The sequence below is a fragment of the Echeneis naucrates genome, chromosome 11, assembly GCF_900963305.1.
Source record: "Echeneis naucrates chromosome 11, fEcheNa1.1, whole genome shotgun sequence".
NCBI classification, from domain to species: Eukaryota; Metazoa; Chordata; class Actinopteri; order Carangiformes; family Echeneidae; genus Echeneis; species Echeneis naucrates.
The window spans coordinates 1,447,419-1,465,303 of record NC_042521.1 but is presented as its reverse complement, the minus strand read 5'-3'; the positions used below and the strand labels follow the sequence as shown (position 1 = coordinate 1,465,303).

General features: G+C 44.0%; 2 protein-coding genes and 1 gene segment (V, D, J or C); 1 reads left to right on the top strand and 2 right to left on the bottom strand.

Annotated features, from left to right (window-relative positions):
• Positions 1-1,418: 1,418 nt before the first annotated feature.
• Positions 1,419-4,637, bottom strand: LOC115050994 (guanine nucleotide-binding protein G(I)/G(S)/G(T) subunit beta-3-like). Its single transcript, XM_029514215.1, has 8 exons — positions 4,569-4,637; positions 4,296-4,441; positions 3,870-3,933; positions 3,613-3,769; positions 3,470-3,536; positions 2,785-2,986; positions 2,498-2,714; positions 1,419-1,525 (listed from the first exon to the last, which is right to left on the bottom strand). The coding sequence occupies exons 1-8, from the start codon at positions 4,635-4,637 to the stop codon at positions 1,419-1,421; spliced, it is 1,029 nt and encodes a 342-aa protein (XP_029370075.1).
• Positions 4,638-9,337: 4,700 nt separating this feature from the next.
• On the bottom strand, positions 9,338-14,123 carry LOC115050537 (CD209 antigen-like protein C). The gene is made up of 6 exons (XM_029513395.1): positions 13,742-14,123; positions 12,865-12,978; positions 12,393-12,560; positions 11,727-11,896; positions 11,325-11,440; positions 9,338-10,031 (listed from the first exon to the last, which is right to left on the bottom strand). Exons 1-6 carry the CDS (start codon positions 13,845-13,847, stop codon positions 9,857-9,859), a joined length of 849 nt encoding a protein of 282 aa, XP_029369255.1. The 5' UTR covers positions 13,848-14,123; the 3' UTR covers positions 9,338-9,856.
• A 1,841-nt stretch (positions 14,124-15,964) lies between these two features.
• LOC115050538 (Ig kappa chain V-III region MOPC 63-like) overlaps positions 15,965-17,885 on the top strand; it is a 38,615-nt gene continuing 36,694 nt past the window's right edge. Inside the window, 2 exon segments of the V gene segment in view lie at positions 15,965-16,016; positions 16,106-16,429. Coding sequence covers positions 15,965-16,016; positions 16,106-16,429 — 376 coding nt within the window.

The following is a 17,885-nucleotide window of genomic DNA, read 5'->3' as shown; positions in this document are numbered from 1 at the left end:
CGAGTCATTCAACCAGATATAATAAATATAAATAGTCCATATTTTAACTTAAAGGATTTTTAAATTCGGAGTCTCACAGTCTGATGTTGTTTATTTTGTATTTTCTATTTTTAACATATATGTAATATTTCTTTTCCTTTTTGGCAGGAAGTGATAATGGATTGAATTTTATTCTGAAGGGACACGGTCCTGAAAAATCCTTTATTTTGTACATGCAGCCTACTTCCTGTCCGAGCACGATGGCTGTTCACTCATATTGATATTGTTATTATTTATCTTAGATATGAGTAGATTTTCACATGAAGCGACAACTTTACAGCTTTGTTGTCGTGGTTACCATCGTAGAAGCCCCAGCTTGGGATGGGCAAGTCCATCTGGGACATGTAACAGTATTCGTTGTCATGGTTACAACAATTAACACGCACACTGTGCTGACAATGACGTGCCTGCCTTTGTTGCCATGGTAACAGCAATGCTACTCATGCCTCGGTTAAGTTTAGAAAAAGTTGGTGGCATCCTTCGTGATCTTCGTTGTCATGGTAACAATATTAAACATCCAGACTGGCTCGTCACCATGGTTACAACAACAAAAGTCACACTCAGACTCTGACATGATGTTAATGCATAATTCTATCTTTATTATAAAGATTTTCAACAAACGTGTTGTCTTTTTACAGAGAAACTGCACAAGTGTAAAACATCTACAAAATGCAGCTGAACCAGGGGAGTGAAATAAAGTTTACAGTGTTTACAGAGTGTCCTCACAGGTCTGCTGCCCGACCTTTGACCTTTGACCATCACCGGTGAGAGAGCAGCGGCAGCCATGTTAGAGATCCAAGATGGCCGTCCTACTCTACACATGTACTCTGCATATGTGCAGCTTCGAAAAAGAAAGAAACTATTGTGTAAATCTATAAAATACAAATAAATTTACATATCTTTTATCTAAACATGTCCTGGGCTCTTTTACAATAAAAATAAATCTGTAATGCTAAAGTCTTATTTTCAATATTCATGTGTTCTTTTTTTTTTATTGTCAAAAATCTATTTGTATTTAATTGACATTCTCAGTAAGAGCTTAATTTCTGCTCAGTATTCATTTTGAGTTAGTTGCTATTTTTTCAATGCTTTATTTTTTGCAGCCGGTGTGTCATCATAATAAAACTCTGTTATACGTTAGCAGGAGGCATCGCTCACTGTTCACCCGATGCCGTTTACACAACCTGACTCATTCACTGCCGTCTCATAGTTTGCATACATGAATGAGGAAGAGGAGGAGAGGAAGCGAAGAGGGGAGGAAGGTCTGAACAAAATGTCTCCTCCGAGCACACCCTCCCTCTCCTGTCTTCACCCTTTTCCTCCCCCTTTTCTCTTCTTCCTCCTCTTCCTCTCCTGGTGGTCTCCTCTTCAGGGACGCTTCAGTTCCAGAGTTTGAGGAAACTGTCCCAAGATCCTGTGCAGACGCCCATACCGTCCGCAGGGACACCGGTGCAGCTCACCCTGTTGTCATGGCCAGACAGCACACCTGGAGGATGAGGGGGGACAGGAGAGGAGACAGGAGACAGGAAAGGAGACAAGAGAGGAGACAGGAGAGGAGACAGGAGAGGAGACAGGAGAGGAATCAGGAGGGGAGACAGGAGAGGAGACAGGAGAGGAGACAGGAGAGGAGACAGGAGAGGAGACAGGAGAGGAGACAGGAAAGGAGACAGGAAAGGAGACAGGAAAGGAGACAGGAGAGGAGACAGGAGAGGAATCAGGAGAGGAGACAGGAGAGGAGACAGGAGAGGAATCAGGAGAGGAGACAGGAGAGGAGACAGGAGAGGAGACAGGAGAGGAGACAGGAGAGGAATCAGGAGAGGAGACAGGAGAGGAATCAGGAGAGGAGACAGGAGAGGAATCAGGAGAGGAATCAGGAAAGGAGACAGGAGAGGAATCAGGAGAGGAGACAGGAGAGGAATCAGGAGAGGAGACAGGAGAGGAATCAGGAGAGGAGACAGGAGAGGAATCAGGAAAGGAGACAGGAGAGGAGACAGGAGAGGAGACAGGAGAGGAGACAGGAAAGGAGACAGGAGAGGAGACAGGAGAGGAGACAGGAGAGGAGACAGGAGAGGAATCAGGAAAGGAGACAGGAGAGGAGACAGGAAAGGAGACAGGAGAGGAGACAGGAGAGGAGACAGGAGAGGAGACAGGAGAGGAGACAGGAGAGGAGACAGGAGAGGAGACAGGAGAGGAGACAGGAGAGGAATCAGGAGGGGAGACAGGAGAGGAGACAGGAGAGGAGACAGGAGAGGAGACAGGAAAGGAGACAGGAGAGGAGACAGGAGAGGAGAGGATCTTTAATCTTCAGGACTTGCTGCTATTTAAATGTGAATAATTGAATTATTTCATCAATAGCTGTTTCCGTTCAGGGTGTTTTTGGGGGGTGGGTCTAATTTTCTCTCATTCTAATCATTTTTATTAAAATGGACCTCATTTCTTTCCTCCAGCTGTTACTCACCGACTTTCTCCCCCTTCAGTGAGTCCCAGATGTGGCAGTTGAAGTCGTCGTAGCCGGCGAAGATGAGGCGGCCTGAGCTGGAGAGCGCCAAAGACGTGACGCCGGCGTTTAGGTTGGTGTCCTGGTAGCCGATCACCTCCTGGTCGGCGCGCAGGTCGTACATCTTGCAGGTACAGTCGTCTGAGCCTGTGATGACGGCGTTTCCGCTGGGGAAGAACTGAGGAGGAGGAGAGGGATGAAGACACCTGAACCAACTGAACCAGCTGTTTTCAGTGTGAGCAGCTCACAGAGATGGCGTTGATGTCGCTGGTGTGTCCGCTGAAGGTCTGTTTGCAGGCCCCCTCCCTCACGTCCCACAGCTTGGCCAGAGAGTCGCAGGCTCCGGAGATGAAGGTGTTCATGTCGGAGGACAGAGCCAGAGACATGCAGTCCCCGATGTGGTTGGTGAAGATCACCTTCTGCTTCCCGGTCTCCAGGTCCCACAGGCAGCTGGGAGGGGGGCAGGTGGTTTTAGAGGATCTCTAACTCTATAGATTCTAGTTTTTAGTGAGTTTGTAATTCATCTGCTTCAATAATTGTTGAAGATAAAAAGAAATCTGCCTCCATCTGAACTTTATTCTTAAAGGGAAACAACAAAAATGAAGACATCAACATTTGTCACCAGTTTATGTTATTCTCATTATTATATGTATTTTGATACAGATATTATTACGTGTTATTCTTCCAAAGCAGTTAAACATATTGGATCACTTTTTAATGTCTGTCTGTTATTTGTTACATATTTTATAAAAAGATCAGCCTCTATAATTTAGACTTGATGTGCCAATCTTTGATTTAAAAAACAACCAAAAAGCACTTAAAGCAGGAATGATGTGACACAGATATCCAGACAGATCTATCAGTTGTTCGTTCTCAAAACGTTTGATTTAAATTATTAAGGTACGTAGTTCGTTAGTTCTTATGTAAACTCACCAGGTGGTGTCACCGGACGCCGTCAGGATCTCAGTGTCGCTAAGGAAACGGCAGCAGGACAGGTAACCTGGAGAGGAGGGAGACATTTAGTGACCGCCCATCCTCCTCCTCCTCCTCCTCCTCCTCCTCCTCCTCCTCCTCACCTGTGTGTGCGTCCAGCTCCCTCAGGGTTTTGGGGCTGGCGGCCTTGATGTTGTAGACTGTGCAGATGTTGTCCAGACCGCCGCTGGCCACCAGGTTACCGGAGGGGGCGAAGGCCACGCTCATCACCCAGGCTGACTTCAACGGGACGGCGACCAACTGTGGGGTCAAAAAAAAAAGGTGGAGTTCAAGAGCTCGTCTGCTTCAGCGACTGGGGGGACTGCACCTGAAAAGCTTTATCTGCGTGTGGCCATCCCACCTTGTTTCCCGTGAAGGTGTCCCACACCAGCAGCTTCCCATCCTGAGACGCACTGACCATTTGCCTGAAAGAGGAGAATGAAGAAAGAAGTTTTTTTATTTTATTTTATTTTCAGCAACAACGTTTTAATCACAGACGTCAGTCAGTGCAGCAAATATGTGAAAGGTCAGCTCATCAAATCACAGGAGTGTGACACAGGAGAGCCGTGTTCGATTCCCATCCTCGTGTGAAAGCGGCTGTTCAGTTTTAACACTGTAACCTTGACAACGGATTATAGGCCATTATGGTGGCCGTGGCGACGAGGGCAGGCACGGCACTGTCAGTGATGATGTATGATGTTTCAGGAGTCTTCTGTTCACCGTTTCCTAGTAACCATGGCAACGCAGGTAGGTATGACTTAGGGGTGATGGGGGCGGGGCTTCTCACCTGGAGTCGGCCGACCAATGCATGGCGTAGATTTTGGCCAGGTGACCCTTGAGCGTCTTCCTGAGCTTCAGCTGGACTCGGCCTACCGCGGTGGCCCCCCCTGAGGCTGCAGACATGCTGCTGTCATTCACAGCCTTACGGGCCGCCTGGTGGGGAGGGGGGCAGAGAGAGGGGGCACAGTTCACCTCCACAACAGAAACCTTTCCAACTGAACTAATGTGTAAACTTATGGTTTATTTAACTGCATTCAGTGGGATAAAACATTCATCTCACCTCAATCTGCGTGCGGAGGGCATCGCACTCCTTTTTCAGAGCATCCATTTCAGCTTTCTCAGCTGCCATGGCGACAGTTGCTAGGGGATGTTACCGACAGAAAACGGAAACGGTCACTCTGCAACAGAAAACAGGAGAAAAGGGAGAAACGTGAGCTGCCGAACTCCAGTCTGGAGATCAGAGTGTTTCCTCCCACCCTGATGACCCTGATGACCCTGATTCCTGATCTGGATCACCTGACCAGCAAAGATTAGACAAATACCAGGAATAATCCAGGTATGATGAGAGGGAGCGAAGAGGAAGGAAGGCTAGAAGGAAAAGGAAGGCTGGAAGGAGAGGAGGAAGGAAGTGGAGTCTCTGGATGCAACATGGTTTGTTTCCATGTTGAATTCTGATGAATTTGCGTCCTTCACATTGGTAAAACTATATATCTGTAATATTCCAGATTAAATTCAAATCAGAGGGATAACGGTTAAGCAACAACAAACAGTGAAGGTCCATCGTGCTTTGAATCTGTGTGGCTCTTTTATTTTGACAGAATAATGGACTCCCAAAAGGCTGCGTGCTGCAGCGCAGTAGCTGCCTAATACTCAGTAATAGGATCCTGATGTCGGACCAATCTAGCACTCATTCTTTGTTCAGTTCTGATCAGCGCAACTCAAAGAAATGTCACGCAGAGCTTCAACCACTTCGACTTTAAAGGCTCTTTGCTCGGTTTAAACTGTGTCTTCCGTTTTGCTGTGATCTGCGACAGGAAGTCTACGACGAAACATCACAGATTTTGGGTAAAACAAAACGATCTGCGATGAGCAAACATCATGTGAAGGTCATTTGATTATTTATTTGATCACATCACATCCATCCAGCAGCAGAGGTGAAGGTTCAGGAAGTGACAGGAAGTGGAATGGAGGGTGGAGGATACCGGAGGCTACAGGGCTTAAAATCCCAGCAGGAGATCTTAAGGGAAGTTATACTGCTCAAATCTCCTGTCATCCGATTACTGCCTGCTATTTACCTCAGGATCAGAGCGACAGGGAGGAAGGGCTGTTATTGTCCAAACGTCAGGCAGCTCCTTCTCTTCAGCTCCGCCAGATAGCAACAAAACTCAGACACAAGCTCTGGTTTCTGCTGGATCAACAAATCTGACCTGCAGAAAATCTTATCCAGGAGAACTGAGCCTGATATGCCCAGAGGCAGACTCAGTCAGCAGAGCCAACATGCACGTCTCTGGAAATGTTTGTGTTTATTTCTGAGAGCTGAAAAAAGGATCAAGAACAAGCTTGTCCTGCAGAAAGAGACACAACGAAGGAGACGTGCAGCCGAAGTGAGATGGCTGAGGTCTGGCCTTATGTGACAGATCAGCTACACCTGAGGCACCAATCCTCTTTGGCAGCTTCCCCACAATCCAAAGGATTTAAGGAATCGTTACAGAGAAGGAGATCTTACACTGGACTGATACATTATTCTGTTCACTGCAAGAGATCAAGACTTTGAGATCTTGTAGAAAAATACTGTGGGGGGGTGATGGTGTTTGAGTCAAGCAGCCTTTTTGCAAGAAAGATAGCAGCTGTATTTTTCTAAAACACAAAGGTCAGAGGTGAAGGGAAAAAAATGCAAACGCTCTGTACAGCAGGAGGCAGGCATGTGCAGAAGATTCCCGTTAGAGTCCTTGTGTTGAACCATGAAGCAAAAGTCCAGGAGCTGTTTTTAAACGCTTTCCTGTCTGCAGCTACAGAGGCGTAAAAGCAGAAACTCACCTTTTTCCTCACTCAGCGTGGGCCCTTCTGTTCTTCTTCTTCTTCTTGTAGCTGTGCAGCTCCCGGTCACAGAAGCCTTCGGCTCTTTGTTTCCCCTCTGAGTGTTTTTAGATCCCACAGTCCCGGGACTACCGACCAACTCTCTGGCTCCTCCGACGCTCTCTCCACGGCAGACTGCTACCAGCTTACTTTTGAAAAACTCTCTCTTTCTCTGTCCCTTCCTCCACAGTGAAGAACAGATGAGGATTGGAGCGGATGAAGGAGATAAGGGATGAAGGGATAAAGCTCAAAGATGGAAATAGAGAGGAAAGGAGAGAGAGAGAGGGAGAGACAGGGAGCAGGAGCACGGTCGGTAAACCAATTGGTGGAAAATCAGGTTATGAGGTCAAAAGACAAGGAGCAGGTGAAGTAATGAGAGAAGAAGACGAGAGGAGAAAGGGAACAGGTGGAGATGAAATGTGAGCTGATGAGCAGAGAAACTAAACCTGCTGCACGAGAAGAAGGAAAAAGAAATCAGGAAGGATGAAATATGAAGGACCAAGTCTTTATTTTATGGTGTGATAAATTAATGACAGGCCTGATTCATAAATGTTTTGAATTTCTGGTGTGCTTTCCAGGATTCGCGTCACGCCAAGGAGACATTGCGTCTCCACTTTCTGGCATGTTTTTTCATGAAAATGCAGGATGATGGTGGAGTCTGGGGCCAGGTTGACAGGGTGAATTGGTTTGTCAGAGCTAATGAGCTGAGCCCAGTTAATCAGGGGCTAATGGGATATCCGGGGACGGCCAATCTCGTTAAGGAATTAGAGCAGGTCAAGCTAAACGTGCGTCACACCTGACACATAGTGAAGGCAGGAAGGAAAAGTGGATCAAGAGTCAAACACAGAAAGTCTAAATGAATGAAGTGAGCTGTTCTTTTAAAAACTGACAAAAAGAATCAAAGGTCGTTGTTGCCTCTTCCTCCTCTGGGAAAGGTGGTTGGTGGGGGACTCCATAATGTGACGTTGATTAGAGTTATTTTTGTCCACATTTCCCAGAGTAAAGAAAAAGTAAAGTTGTTTTCTTGCTGAGGCTTTCTGATGCTGCAGGTTTCAGTCACTGTTAAAAAATCGATGCTTCAACCTTTCTCTTGTTCTAAACGTGTGTTTGCTGTGTGAAGCTTGTCTTTGTTCATTTTCTCCTCCTGCTGGATGGAGAAGTTGTCAGAGCTGCTTACTGTTAGAGTCAGTTCAAAAACAGGGACCAGCTGTTTTTAAAATGACTTCATTAGTTGTGTGAGTAGAGAAGAGAGACCTCCATCACTTTATTTAAAATTCCTAGAAATCCAGTTCTCAGAAGATTGTCACAGATTTTTGAGCCTCAGTCAGACTCAGACTCTACGAATCTGCGACAAAAAATTAATTCCACATTAAAACATATCAAACTGTGGAAGTAAAAGGAGCTGATGTGAGCTCATCCTCTTTCCCCTTCCTGCGCTGATGTTTGACGCCTCTTCGCACTAAGCCTCTCCTCAGACTGAGTTTTTGGCTCTGGGCTGATGACATCATACTTCAGCATCAGTGTCACGCCGCCGTCTGACCTGACGCAGGTTTTTAAAGCCTACAGGCCTCCACGTTGAACCCATTTCCTGTCTGACACCCTCCTGCACAACTTTAATTTACTGTTTGAATTATGAAGCTTATGAAGTCAATTCTCACCAAGCAAGAAAGAGACAATATTTATTTGACAATAAAAGTTGATAATTATTAAAAGGACTTTTTATCTAAAGGTTTCTGTGATTCAGATCCTTCAAACTGCTGATGTGAATATGTGGAAGTACTGCCATCATCACTACGACAAAACATCCCACAATAAATATAAAGATAGAAATTTATGAAAAAGGTAAATATGTAAGAAACACCAACAGATCCTGGTCCCCATCATGAGCTGCATATATAAAATATAATAATACTCTCTTAGTTAAGGGATGCTCAGCAGACTCGTCATATCCGATATATTTATTCAACCTGCCATCTGCGAAGTGCAGGACAAAACACTGCGGCCATATTTTCTGAATAAAGTAAACTTACCAACCTTTTGATTCAGCAGCTGCCAATATTTATAAAACAAATCGTTACTTCTAAATGTAATTTATGAAAACATCTTTAAAAATAAAAGAGAAAGAAGAAAAACAAAAAGAAACGTTTCTTTTGGAATGATAAAGAAAACATGTCGGCCAGTTACTGCAGCAACATTTGTTGATATGTGACTATTTTTCTGCTCATAATTTGTGTCTGGTTTGTTTCCTAAAAGTGGAAACTTGAATCCCTCTTTCCACCTCACCGACTCATTGCTTGAGTTGTCGATGGGACGACATCACAGAGTTTGGTAATCTCTAATCCGGGCTAATGACCTGTGACAGAAGAGGGCTGGCTGCCTTCCTGATGACTCCCTGCAGTAAGGAGCTCAGGAAGGAGACCAGCAGACCTCCACCTTTGGTTCCTTCATTCAGGGAGACAGGAAGTGAGTGAGATGACAAAAAGACCGGACGGAGAGCCGGTTGGTTGGAGCAAGCCAAAAGATCGAAAAGATGAAATTTCAACAAGAAAGTTAAAGTCAGATTGTTGGTTGTGACTGACTTTCAACAAACACCCAGACTTTCTATATTTTTTTCCCGAAACACTTAAGTATTACATCTAAATGTGTGTCAGAGAATGAATATTCCACATTTTGGAAGCTCCATTTTTTACACTTTCTCATGTGAACAGCGGCCGTTTGTTGTGTTTGCCAGTGACCTGTAGACAGTGAAGATAGTCAGCAGTGCCATCTGCTGGCCAATGACAACCCCACAACAACAACACAGAGGAAACGTAGATAATGAAGCATCACATGATGTTAAATGGTTTCAGAATTTATTACATCTTGCCAATTTTCTGATGTTTGTATGAAGCTCTCGCTCTCTTTGAGCTCTGTTTTGGCCTCCACCGCTCCATCGCTGTCTGTCTGACACCACTGAGCTGAAAGATGCTTAAATCCATCAAGCACTTCAAATGAACTAGGTTTATTGTAAAAAAGTCACACTGCACAAAGTCAGCTTTCCGAAAATAATTCATAAATGGAATTTCCAGAGGAAAAAAGATGACATTTGATTGAAAGCAGTACATGAATACATCATATTAATTAAAATAGTACATCAGATTCAATGTGGAAGTTTTTCTTGCCTTTAATTTAAAGGTCCATACTGTCTGGACGTACTGTAGACCTCCCTGTGGTCTTTGATTATAAATCAGGCCCTGAAATCTGCAAAATTTTCATTCAATCACATCAACATGCTCGTTGATATCAGCACTTAAAACACTGGAAAGTGTTTTAACTTTAATTCTGCTCACATCTCCAAACCCCTCCACCAAGAAGAGCTGGACAAAGATATAACATTTTTAAAGCAGCAGATACGTGAATCAGGCTGTCAAAACCTAAAAAAAAAAAACAAAAACAACAACCGCTCTGTGAACTTCCTGCTTTCCATCAAACAGTCAGAGGGACGCTGCGTTCTCACTGCGGCACGGCAGTGCTGGCGCCCATTTCTTTCTCACAGATGTAGGGCAGGTCCATGGAGCAGGGGGCGTCGTACCAGCTCCTGATCGCCACTCGCTCCAAAACATTCGTTTTCACGATGTAGCCGCAGTCCTCGTTGATGTGGTTGTTGGGCTCACCGACTTCCCAGAAACTAAAAGTTGAGAACCAGAATTCAGTTTCAATACATCAGAAAAATTTTAATATTTAATGATTTCACTATTGGAGTGTCTGTGTGAAAGTCAACAAAAGTTAAATATCAAAATGGAATGTTGGGACACAGAGTCAGAAACACGAGGACAAAAAATATCTAAACAGGGAAACAGAGGAAAAAGAAAATGTTCATCATCAACAAATGCTTTTAAAATGAGGAAGAGAAAATCGGAAGGGTACAGGAAAATGTATTGAGTTGGCAGTTGACAGGAAGTTGTGTGGCCTGTGCAATTTTTTGCGTTGTGTGTCCAGGTCTTCTTCAAAGGGACGACCATGTTTGCTGGAAAGGAAGGTAAACAAAGCCGACTCAACTCAGGCAGAGGTGAAGAAATCTGCAACAAAAAAAGTTAAAATATCGAGCCGATCCAAAAACAAACGAGGAGATGATGGCAAGATGATCTTATGCAACTCAAACACAATTGTTCCGCCCACTGTTCCTTGTTTGCACTTTGATGCATTTGTTTTTCATCAAAGGTCAGAGGTCAGCTTGCAGCGCTGGCTCCCCTCCAGCTGTTACCACACAACTGGAACCTGAACTTTAACTCCTCAGCAGCTCTGAACTCTTTTTTTTTCTTCAGAAGGTGAAACAAAAAAAAAAAAAAAAAACTTTTTAGCTCAGATCCACGCCTCACCGCTGATGTTTGCCGATATGGTCACCATCTCACTTTGGACTCTTAGCGTGCTAATATTTACACAAAGGAGAGCTGAGACCGCTTCTGCAAGCCTGCGCTCACAAACTAAGTCAAGCTCCATTCGAGGAATTTAAATCTTGATGCTATATAATGAAGGCTGCTGAGAGAGCTGAGTCTGGACTCACAAACTTCAGTTCCTGTACTGATTTCTGCCCTTAGAAGATCTTTTACAGACGAAGGATGATGTTCCAGTCAAAGAGGAAGTGCTGGATCAAGTCTGAAAATAGTTCATCTGCCTTCCCATTCCCCAACCAGGCCAGCAAACATCTGCAAGCCCAAAGCTAAAGCTGCAGGCATGTGGAAGGTCAGCAGATGTAAAACAGATGGTAAAGTCCACTGGTCAGTCAGTCTGTGTTTACCAGACAAACTGGATCCAGTTTGAGCAAAAATGAACTAATTTCACCGTGATATGTTTCAACAGAACATTTCAGGTCTGACGTGGTTTTGATCCAACATTAGAACTCTTTACAGAGTTTGACTGACTGCAGTCTCTTCTTTTGTTTCTTTGGAGGCTTCAAATCAAATGGCACTTTTGAACCTACCCTCCAACCAGCGGCGTTCCATCCACCCATTTCCACTGATCCTCTGTTTGTGCGTCCGTGATCCCGAACCAGAAGGAATTCCAATGGCCTCTGGGAAGAAGGTCCCACAGGAACGTCTGAGAGGAAACACCCAAAATAAAGTAGAACACATTCATCAATAACTGTGCCAACATCCTCTTCGGTGACACAGTACGGATACTTCAGAACAGAGGGGACAACTAACAACCAACACTAAGCCTTTCATTTCATCTTCTCATCAAAAGGGCCTGAAAGGTTTACAAACAGAAACAAAACGCTTCATGTTTCTTCTGGACTGAGAAGTAAATATCGGTTAACATCAGCTGAAACGACGGAACGTCTCTATTTTAAAATTCAGGGCTGGACGGCGGCCGTGCAGCATACCTGCTCCTCGGCTGTGTGGATGATGGCCAGGTGAGCTCCTTTGCTGCGGCAGTAGGACTGGCTCTCCTGCCAATCCCTGCTGCCTCTGGAGATCAGGTAACAGCTGTTGTTAAAGAAATGCCAATCCTTGGGGCAAACCACAGGGGGCGACGTTTTGACCACCTCAGGAGCTGAAGACAGGTGAACATGTGGAAATATAACGCATGTTATGATGCTCTGTTATTCTTCAGGCATCCAGAAACCAACCAGGACAGCACAACTTGAATTATACGGATCAGCCATTCAGTCATTTGATGGTTCGTGCCTGATTAAACTCAACAGCTTCACCACCTTCTGGATTTCATGTGCATGTCTGACAAAACAAAGCTCTTCATAAAGAAACCACCCCGCTCATCATAAAAAGAACAGCTGGATGAACTCTGAACGTTGAGGTGGAATAAACCAGTGGCCTGAGTGAATTATTTGGCATGGTAGGAAATAACCCAGTTTCGTGCACATTTTTCCGACTGATGAATAAGTGAATGATGTCCACCTGGGCGTGTGGAGGTTTGTCACCTGCTTCATCTGGTTCATAATCTGGCCACAGTTAAGTGGTTCAGAATATCAGTTTAATCTCCCACAGCGGCAGCAGAACTGTGCGTGAAGAGCTGATCTGAAGTTGTGTACCTTTAGTGGCGGCCAGTCTGGCCAGCAGCTTGGCCTTTTCTTTCTGCAGCTGGTTTTTCTCCTCCTGCAGTTTTTTGATGGTAGCGGCCAAAGACGACACGTTTCCATCCTGAGTCATTTTCTGTATCTCAGGAGCCACTTCGCTGCTGCCCTGAGGTTTGTTTTTATCTGTGGAGCAAATGGATTATTCAGGAAGGACTGAACAATTAGCATGAAGTCAGAGGAGAAACAACAAATCTATGATTTTAACTGAATACTATGAACAGACATTTTGCTGAAGCAGGCCTTTTTGAACTAAACATGAAGAACACTCACTCTGTTACCTAACATTCCTAAATCTTGTGTTGCAAGACTCAAACCACTGGATCCTCTTTTCTGACCTCTTTTCTTCATTTGGCAGATTTTTTTTAAGACACAAAAAAACATGTTATTGACTTCTGACACCAGTTTTAAAACACAGTTGTGCGCTCACAGTGTGCAGAGACGGCGATGATGGAGATCAGTAAGATGGCGCACAGCGCTGCCAGGCAGATGGTGGCGAGGCGGTACGGCCTGGAGGTCAATCCGACCGGAGAGACCGGCTGGACTGGAGGTGATGAAGGGAGAGAAGACTGTCCATTAAACAAATAAACCAAGTTACACCAGCAATGACTTCACAGAACCAGAAATATTAAAAGGACACAAACAGATTAAAACAAACAAAAAAAATCAATCACCAACCGTTTTTAAAACGAAACAATCATCATCTTTTTAAATGTGTGTAACAGAATATTTTCTACTAAAACACACTTTTCCAGGAATCACCGACATCAAAAATACAGCTCAGCACGAAACATTGAACAGAAATGGTGAATTCACTCTGCTCTGTTCAGACTTGTAAGTCAAACCAGCTACTGGGTTGTGGGATTATCGGACGAAGCAGAGACGCCCACTTTAATTCCCTCAAAAGTTCAGGATTTATTCTTATTGTTTTAATTTTTATCAGGATTTTTAGGGGAGTTTCAGCAACGAATGGACTCAGTCACATCAGCTTTATTTGAATGGCACCAAATCTTTAGTCCAAAGAAAACAGGTGAAGTCAGAACTGCATTCTGTACTCTGTTGGAAAATGTCATTAAAGTTGAGTGACTTTAAACTTTAAACACACCAAATTAAGTCATAGTTGACTTTATTTGGTGTGAAGACAACATTTTCAATAGTATCAGTGAAGGATGGAAGGAAGTGAAGGTTTGCTGCTTTTGTTTCACCAAACCTTCAAACTGTAGGAAACTAAATGTGATTCATTTGTTCTGGTTCATGGATGAATGAAGAACAGAGAGCTGGATCTGTCAGCTGGTCCCGGTCCTTACCGTGTCCCACACCTGGCCTGCGGCGGACGTCCTCCTCCGCGGCGTCATCGTCGATCAGCTGGGAGTACATCCCGTCGAAGGCCGGGGAGCTGCCGGGGGCCGCCATCTGTCCCAGAGGTTTGTCTGAAGTCTGGATCCCCGGTCCGGATCCGGGTCCAGGTCCCGGTCCCGCCCCTCCAGCCCCAGCGGGTTTCAACGCCCCGGAGATGCAGCCTGGTTTCAAAATAAAAGCCCTCAAAATGATAATGAGATGAATAATAATAAAATCTGTTTGATTTTAATCCAGACAGTTTGGAACTGATGCAATCAAGCTTGAGAACTGTAATATCATGGAAACACATTATGAGTGACATGTTGTCCAATCAGGTGCCAGGTACAAACAGATTTTCATTCAGATTGATCCCCAACAAACAAGATTTCACATTCTTATCCAAACATTTAGTGTCCAAAATCTGTTGGGAACAAACAAAAGGAGAACAACAGCAATGACAACAACCACAGTGAGATGACAACATATTCACACACACACACACACACATTTAGTGGGATTTACAGGAACACTTGTCAGTGAGTCGTAGAAATGTTGTGTGTTCACACAAGTCAAAGTTCCTGTTGAGACTTGTCCTCAAGTCATGATCATATAATGCATCTGGTTTTCAGCTCCATCTCATAAAAAAGAAATCCAAATCAGTTTGACAACAACAACGTTTGGTGAAATAATTATTGTCATAATTTAATGCTGATTGATTTGATCTAATTATAATATCCAGCTGCTTGTTAGTATTTCAATGAACTGAGTTGTTCGTAATTCATGATTAGACTTGATGACCTTTTTATTATTCATGATGTCGTATTTTCGCTTCAAACATGGAGGAGATATCTTTTGAAGAGGGTGAAGTAGCCTTTACAAACAGGAAGTGGTGTTGGAGAGTTTTGTTTTTGAGCTTCTCCCCTGCAGCCTCTTTTCACTGCCTGAATGAAAAAGGCTTGTTTCATCTTGTCTTGTCGGGCCGCAGTAGAAATGCAGCTCTATGTATGTTTGTGTTGTTGGTGAACAAAGTGGATCAGAGATGTGAGTTAGTTGTTTTCTGCCAGACTGAGAAACACTGATTGTGTGAATGTAGAGTTTTTAAACACACATTCACAATTTCTTCAAATAAAGAGGTTTATCAAAGGAAACTGTGTTCATTCACAAGTTTTTATAAATCTGACAAAAAAGAAAATGTCTTCATGCTTCCAGTTTTAGTCACCAGTCTGAACACATCTGGGAGACCTGAAGTGGTTTTAAGTAAAGACGGGTCAAATTCAGAAGCTGGAAAAGAAGACAGATGTGCTCACGACATCTGCAATGACAGATTTGGACCAAATGATGTCACCGTTCAACAAGTTATTCTACAGTGACACTTCAGCCATGTCCAAAAGGGATTCATCCATGACACACAACGATCACCACAACTGAAACCTGAGCTTCATTTTCTGTCTCTTTTCTCAGTTTCTCCACCTGCAGCATGATGCTTGGTTACACCTGTTGGACTGAAAGCTTCATGCCACTGAAAAACGAGGGACGTGACCTTTATCTGAGCCTGATCAAAGTGCAGATCATGTTGAGCTGATCCTGAAAGGCATCTGGTTTAGTTTATTACTTAACAGCTCATGAATTACATTAAAAAAACAACTATTAATACAACATAATATTGGCACAATTACCAAAAGTTCCCATTAGCTCCATCAGAGGTATCTGACCAGAGGAGGGCGAGGAGCCGAGGACATCTGCATGTTCTCCAATAACACGACACACTCATTTATGAGCACAGACTCACCAGCAAGTCCTCAAATTGGACCATGTCCTCATTAACCAGCTCAACACAGAAGGATAATATCTTCACTTAAACGGTTAGTGTGATTAAAATGATGTTAAAATATTAAAGATATGACTTTCTCAAATTTCAGAAAGATCTGTGGAAAGCAGAAAGCTGAGTGATTTTAAGCTTCATTAAGTCAGTCAGGAACGCTTTTTATTCAATCCGTCATAACAGTGTGTCAGTCAGTAACACTGTCAGTAACACAGGAGTCCCTGTTGGAGTCAGTCAGCTCATTTCCATAGAGACACTTTGCATCAGCAGCACCATGCTCCAGTGCTCTGGGAGACTTTATAGTCCTGACAGTTGAAGACTGGAGGACTGACAGCTTTTCCTTCATCACAACACAACACACATGAAAAACATGACTCTGATCTCCGTCCTCATCTGGACTCTCCTCTGCTGCTGCTTCACAGGTAAAGTCCAGAGAATCAAACTCCTCTATGAACATCCGTCCCTCTGAAATGAAGCCCACAAAACCAGGTTTCTGTCTCTGTGTCCTCAGAGTCCAGAGGACAGGTCACAGTGACTCAGCCTGGAGCACTGAGCTCTGCTGTGGGAGGCTCCGCCAGGATCACCTGTAGGACCAGTCAGAATGTTTATGTTGACGGTGGCAACAACCATTACTTAGCCTGGTACCAACAGAGAGATGGAGAAAAACCTAAACTCCTTATTTACGCTGCTTCCACTCGAGCATCAGGGATTCCAGAACGTTTTACAGGAAGTGGATCAAACTCTGACTTCACTCTGACCATCAGTGGAGTCCAGACTGAAGATGCAGCAGTTTATTACTGTCAGAGTTTTCACTACCCCAACAGTCAGCATGTGTTCACACAGTGAAAAAGCGTCGTACAAAAACCTCCCTCAGTCAGACTGAAGAGAAACTGAACTGACTGCTGCAGCTGGAAGATACTGCAGAGACTGATACAGTTCACTGAGGACACACACACACACACACACACACACACACTCTTCATATTATTTCCCTCCTTCCATCTCTTTGGAAATTCATCTCCATCAGGCCTCATTAATCCAACTCATCATAAAATCAGCCTGTTTGCTGATGACTCCCTGTTATATATCACAGAATCCTTGTCCACATCTGGGTCTGTCCAATCACATGAGGACAATCACATCAGTGTCCAAATCAGCGTCTGAACTGATTGAAAATATCTGAACTCATCTGCTTCATGGAAGCTGGTTGTTGAACCCTCATGTCAGTCATGTGATCAACAAATCCCATGAAAAGACCAACAGCAACAGTGAATGGATCCTTTGAGTGTTGTCTGTGTGTCTCAAACCTGAGTTTGATCTGGAGCTTCACTGGTGTCCACAAAGAATGAAATAAATGTCTGACGTGTTCTCACAGCAAGCCAGTCAGAGGACCCGGGGACGTTCAGTGTCCAGGTCAGTTGTTTTGTGTCCTGCAAATTGAACCCTGAAGCTGAAGATTCCTGATCAAACGTCCATCAGTGATGAGTTTGGAGAGAGAAAATGAAGGTGAAGCAGCTTCAGAGTCCAATCCATTTATTTGAGTCTCACGAAAGACCAGTGGACCAGCCTGGACTCTGTGACCTGCGAGGCCACCCAGGGCTCCCAGGCTGCGGTCTCAGAGACTCTGAGTAAAGGCCAGTGTTCCTAGTCTGGATCCAACCGAGCTGGTCTCTGCTGCTGGTTTCATTCTGCTCCATGTAACGCCATCTTCGTCTCTTTGTAATTTTCTGTCTTTCTCTCAGATATGTTTTCTAGTTTTCTGTAACATTTGTAATGTCACTATTTCAGAAAATAAAGATCTGTTCATCAAATAAATTCTGTGTCCATCTGGAGTTTTTCGAACTTCAACAGATGGTCAAACTTTCTGAGTGACCTGAAATAAAACCTGATTCATCTCTTCTCCTAAATGAACCCTGTAGATGAAACGATTGAGTCAGATTTGATTGTTTCATGTTGAAGGATTGAAATCTGCCTCATCTCTGGATCAGATATATAAAGTGTGGTATCATCAGCATACAGAGACATCCAGTAACTCTGCTCTCACTTTGGAACTCTCTGTCTCTGTTTCTCTTTAACTTTGCTTTTATATCTTTTCATTGAGCTTTTTGCTTCTCGTAACGCTGACGTGTTCCATATTTCATGACAATAAAGACGCTCTGATCAGCAGTTTGTCTTCAGTGTGTTTTCTTGTGAAAGCGTTAAATGTCTGCTGTCCGACTGCTGACGTCTGAATAGAAACAGCCGGTCCATGAAACTCACAGTGACTCATGTCAGTTCTGGATTAGCTCTCA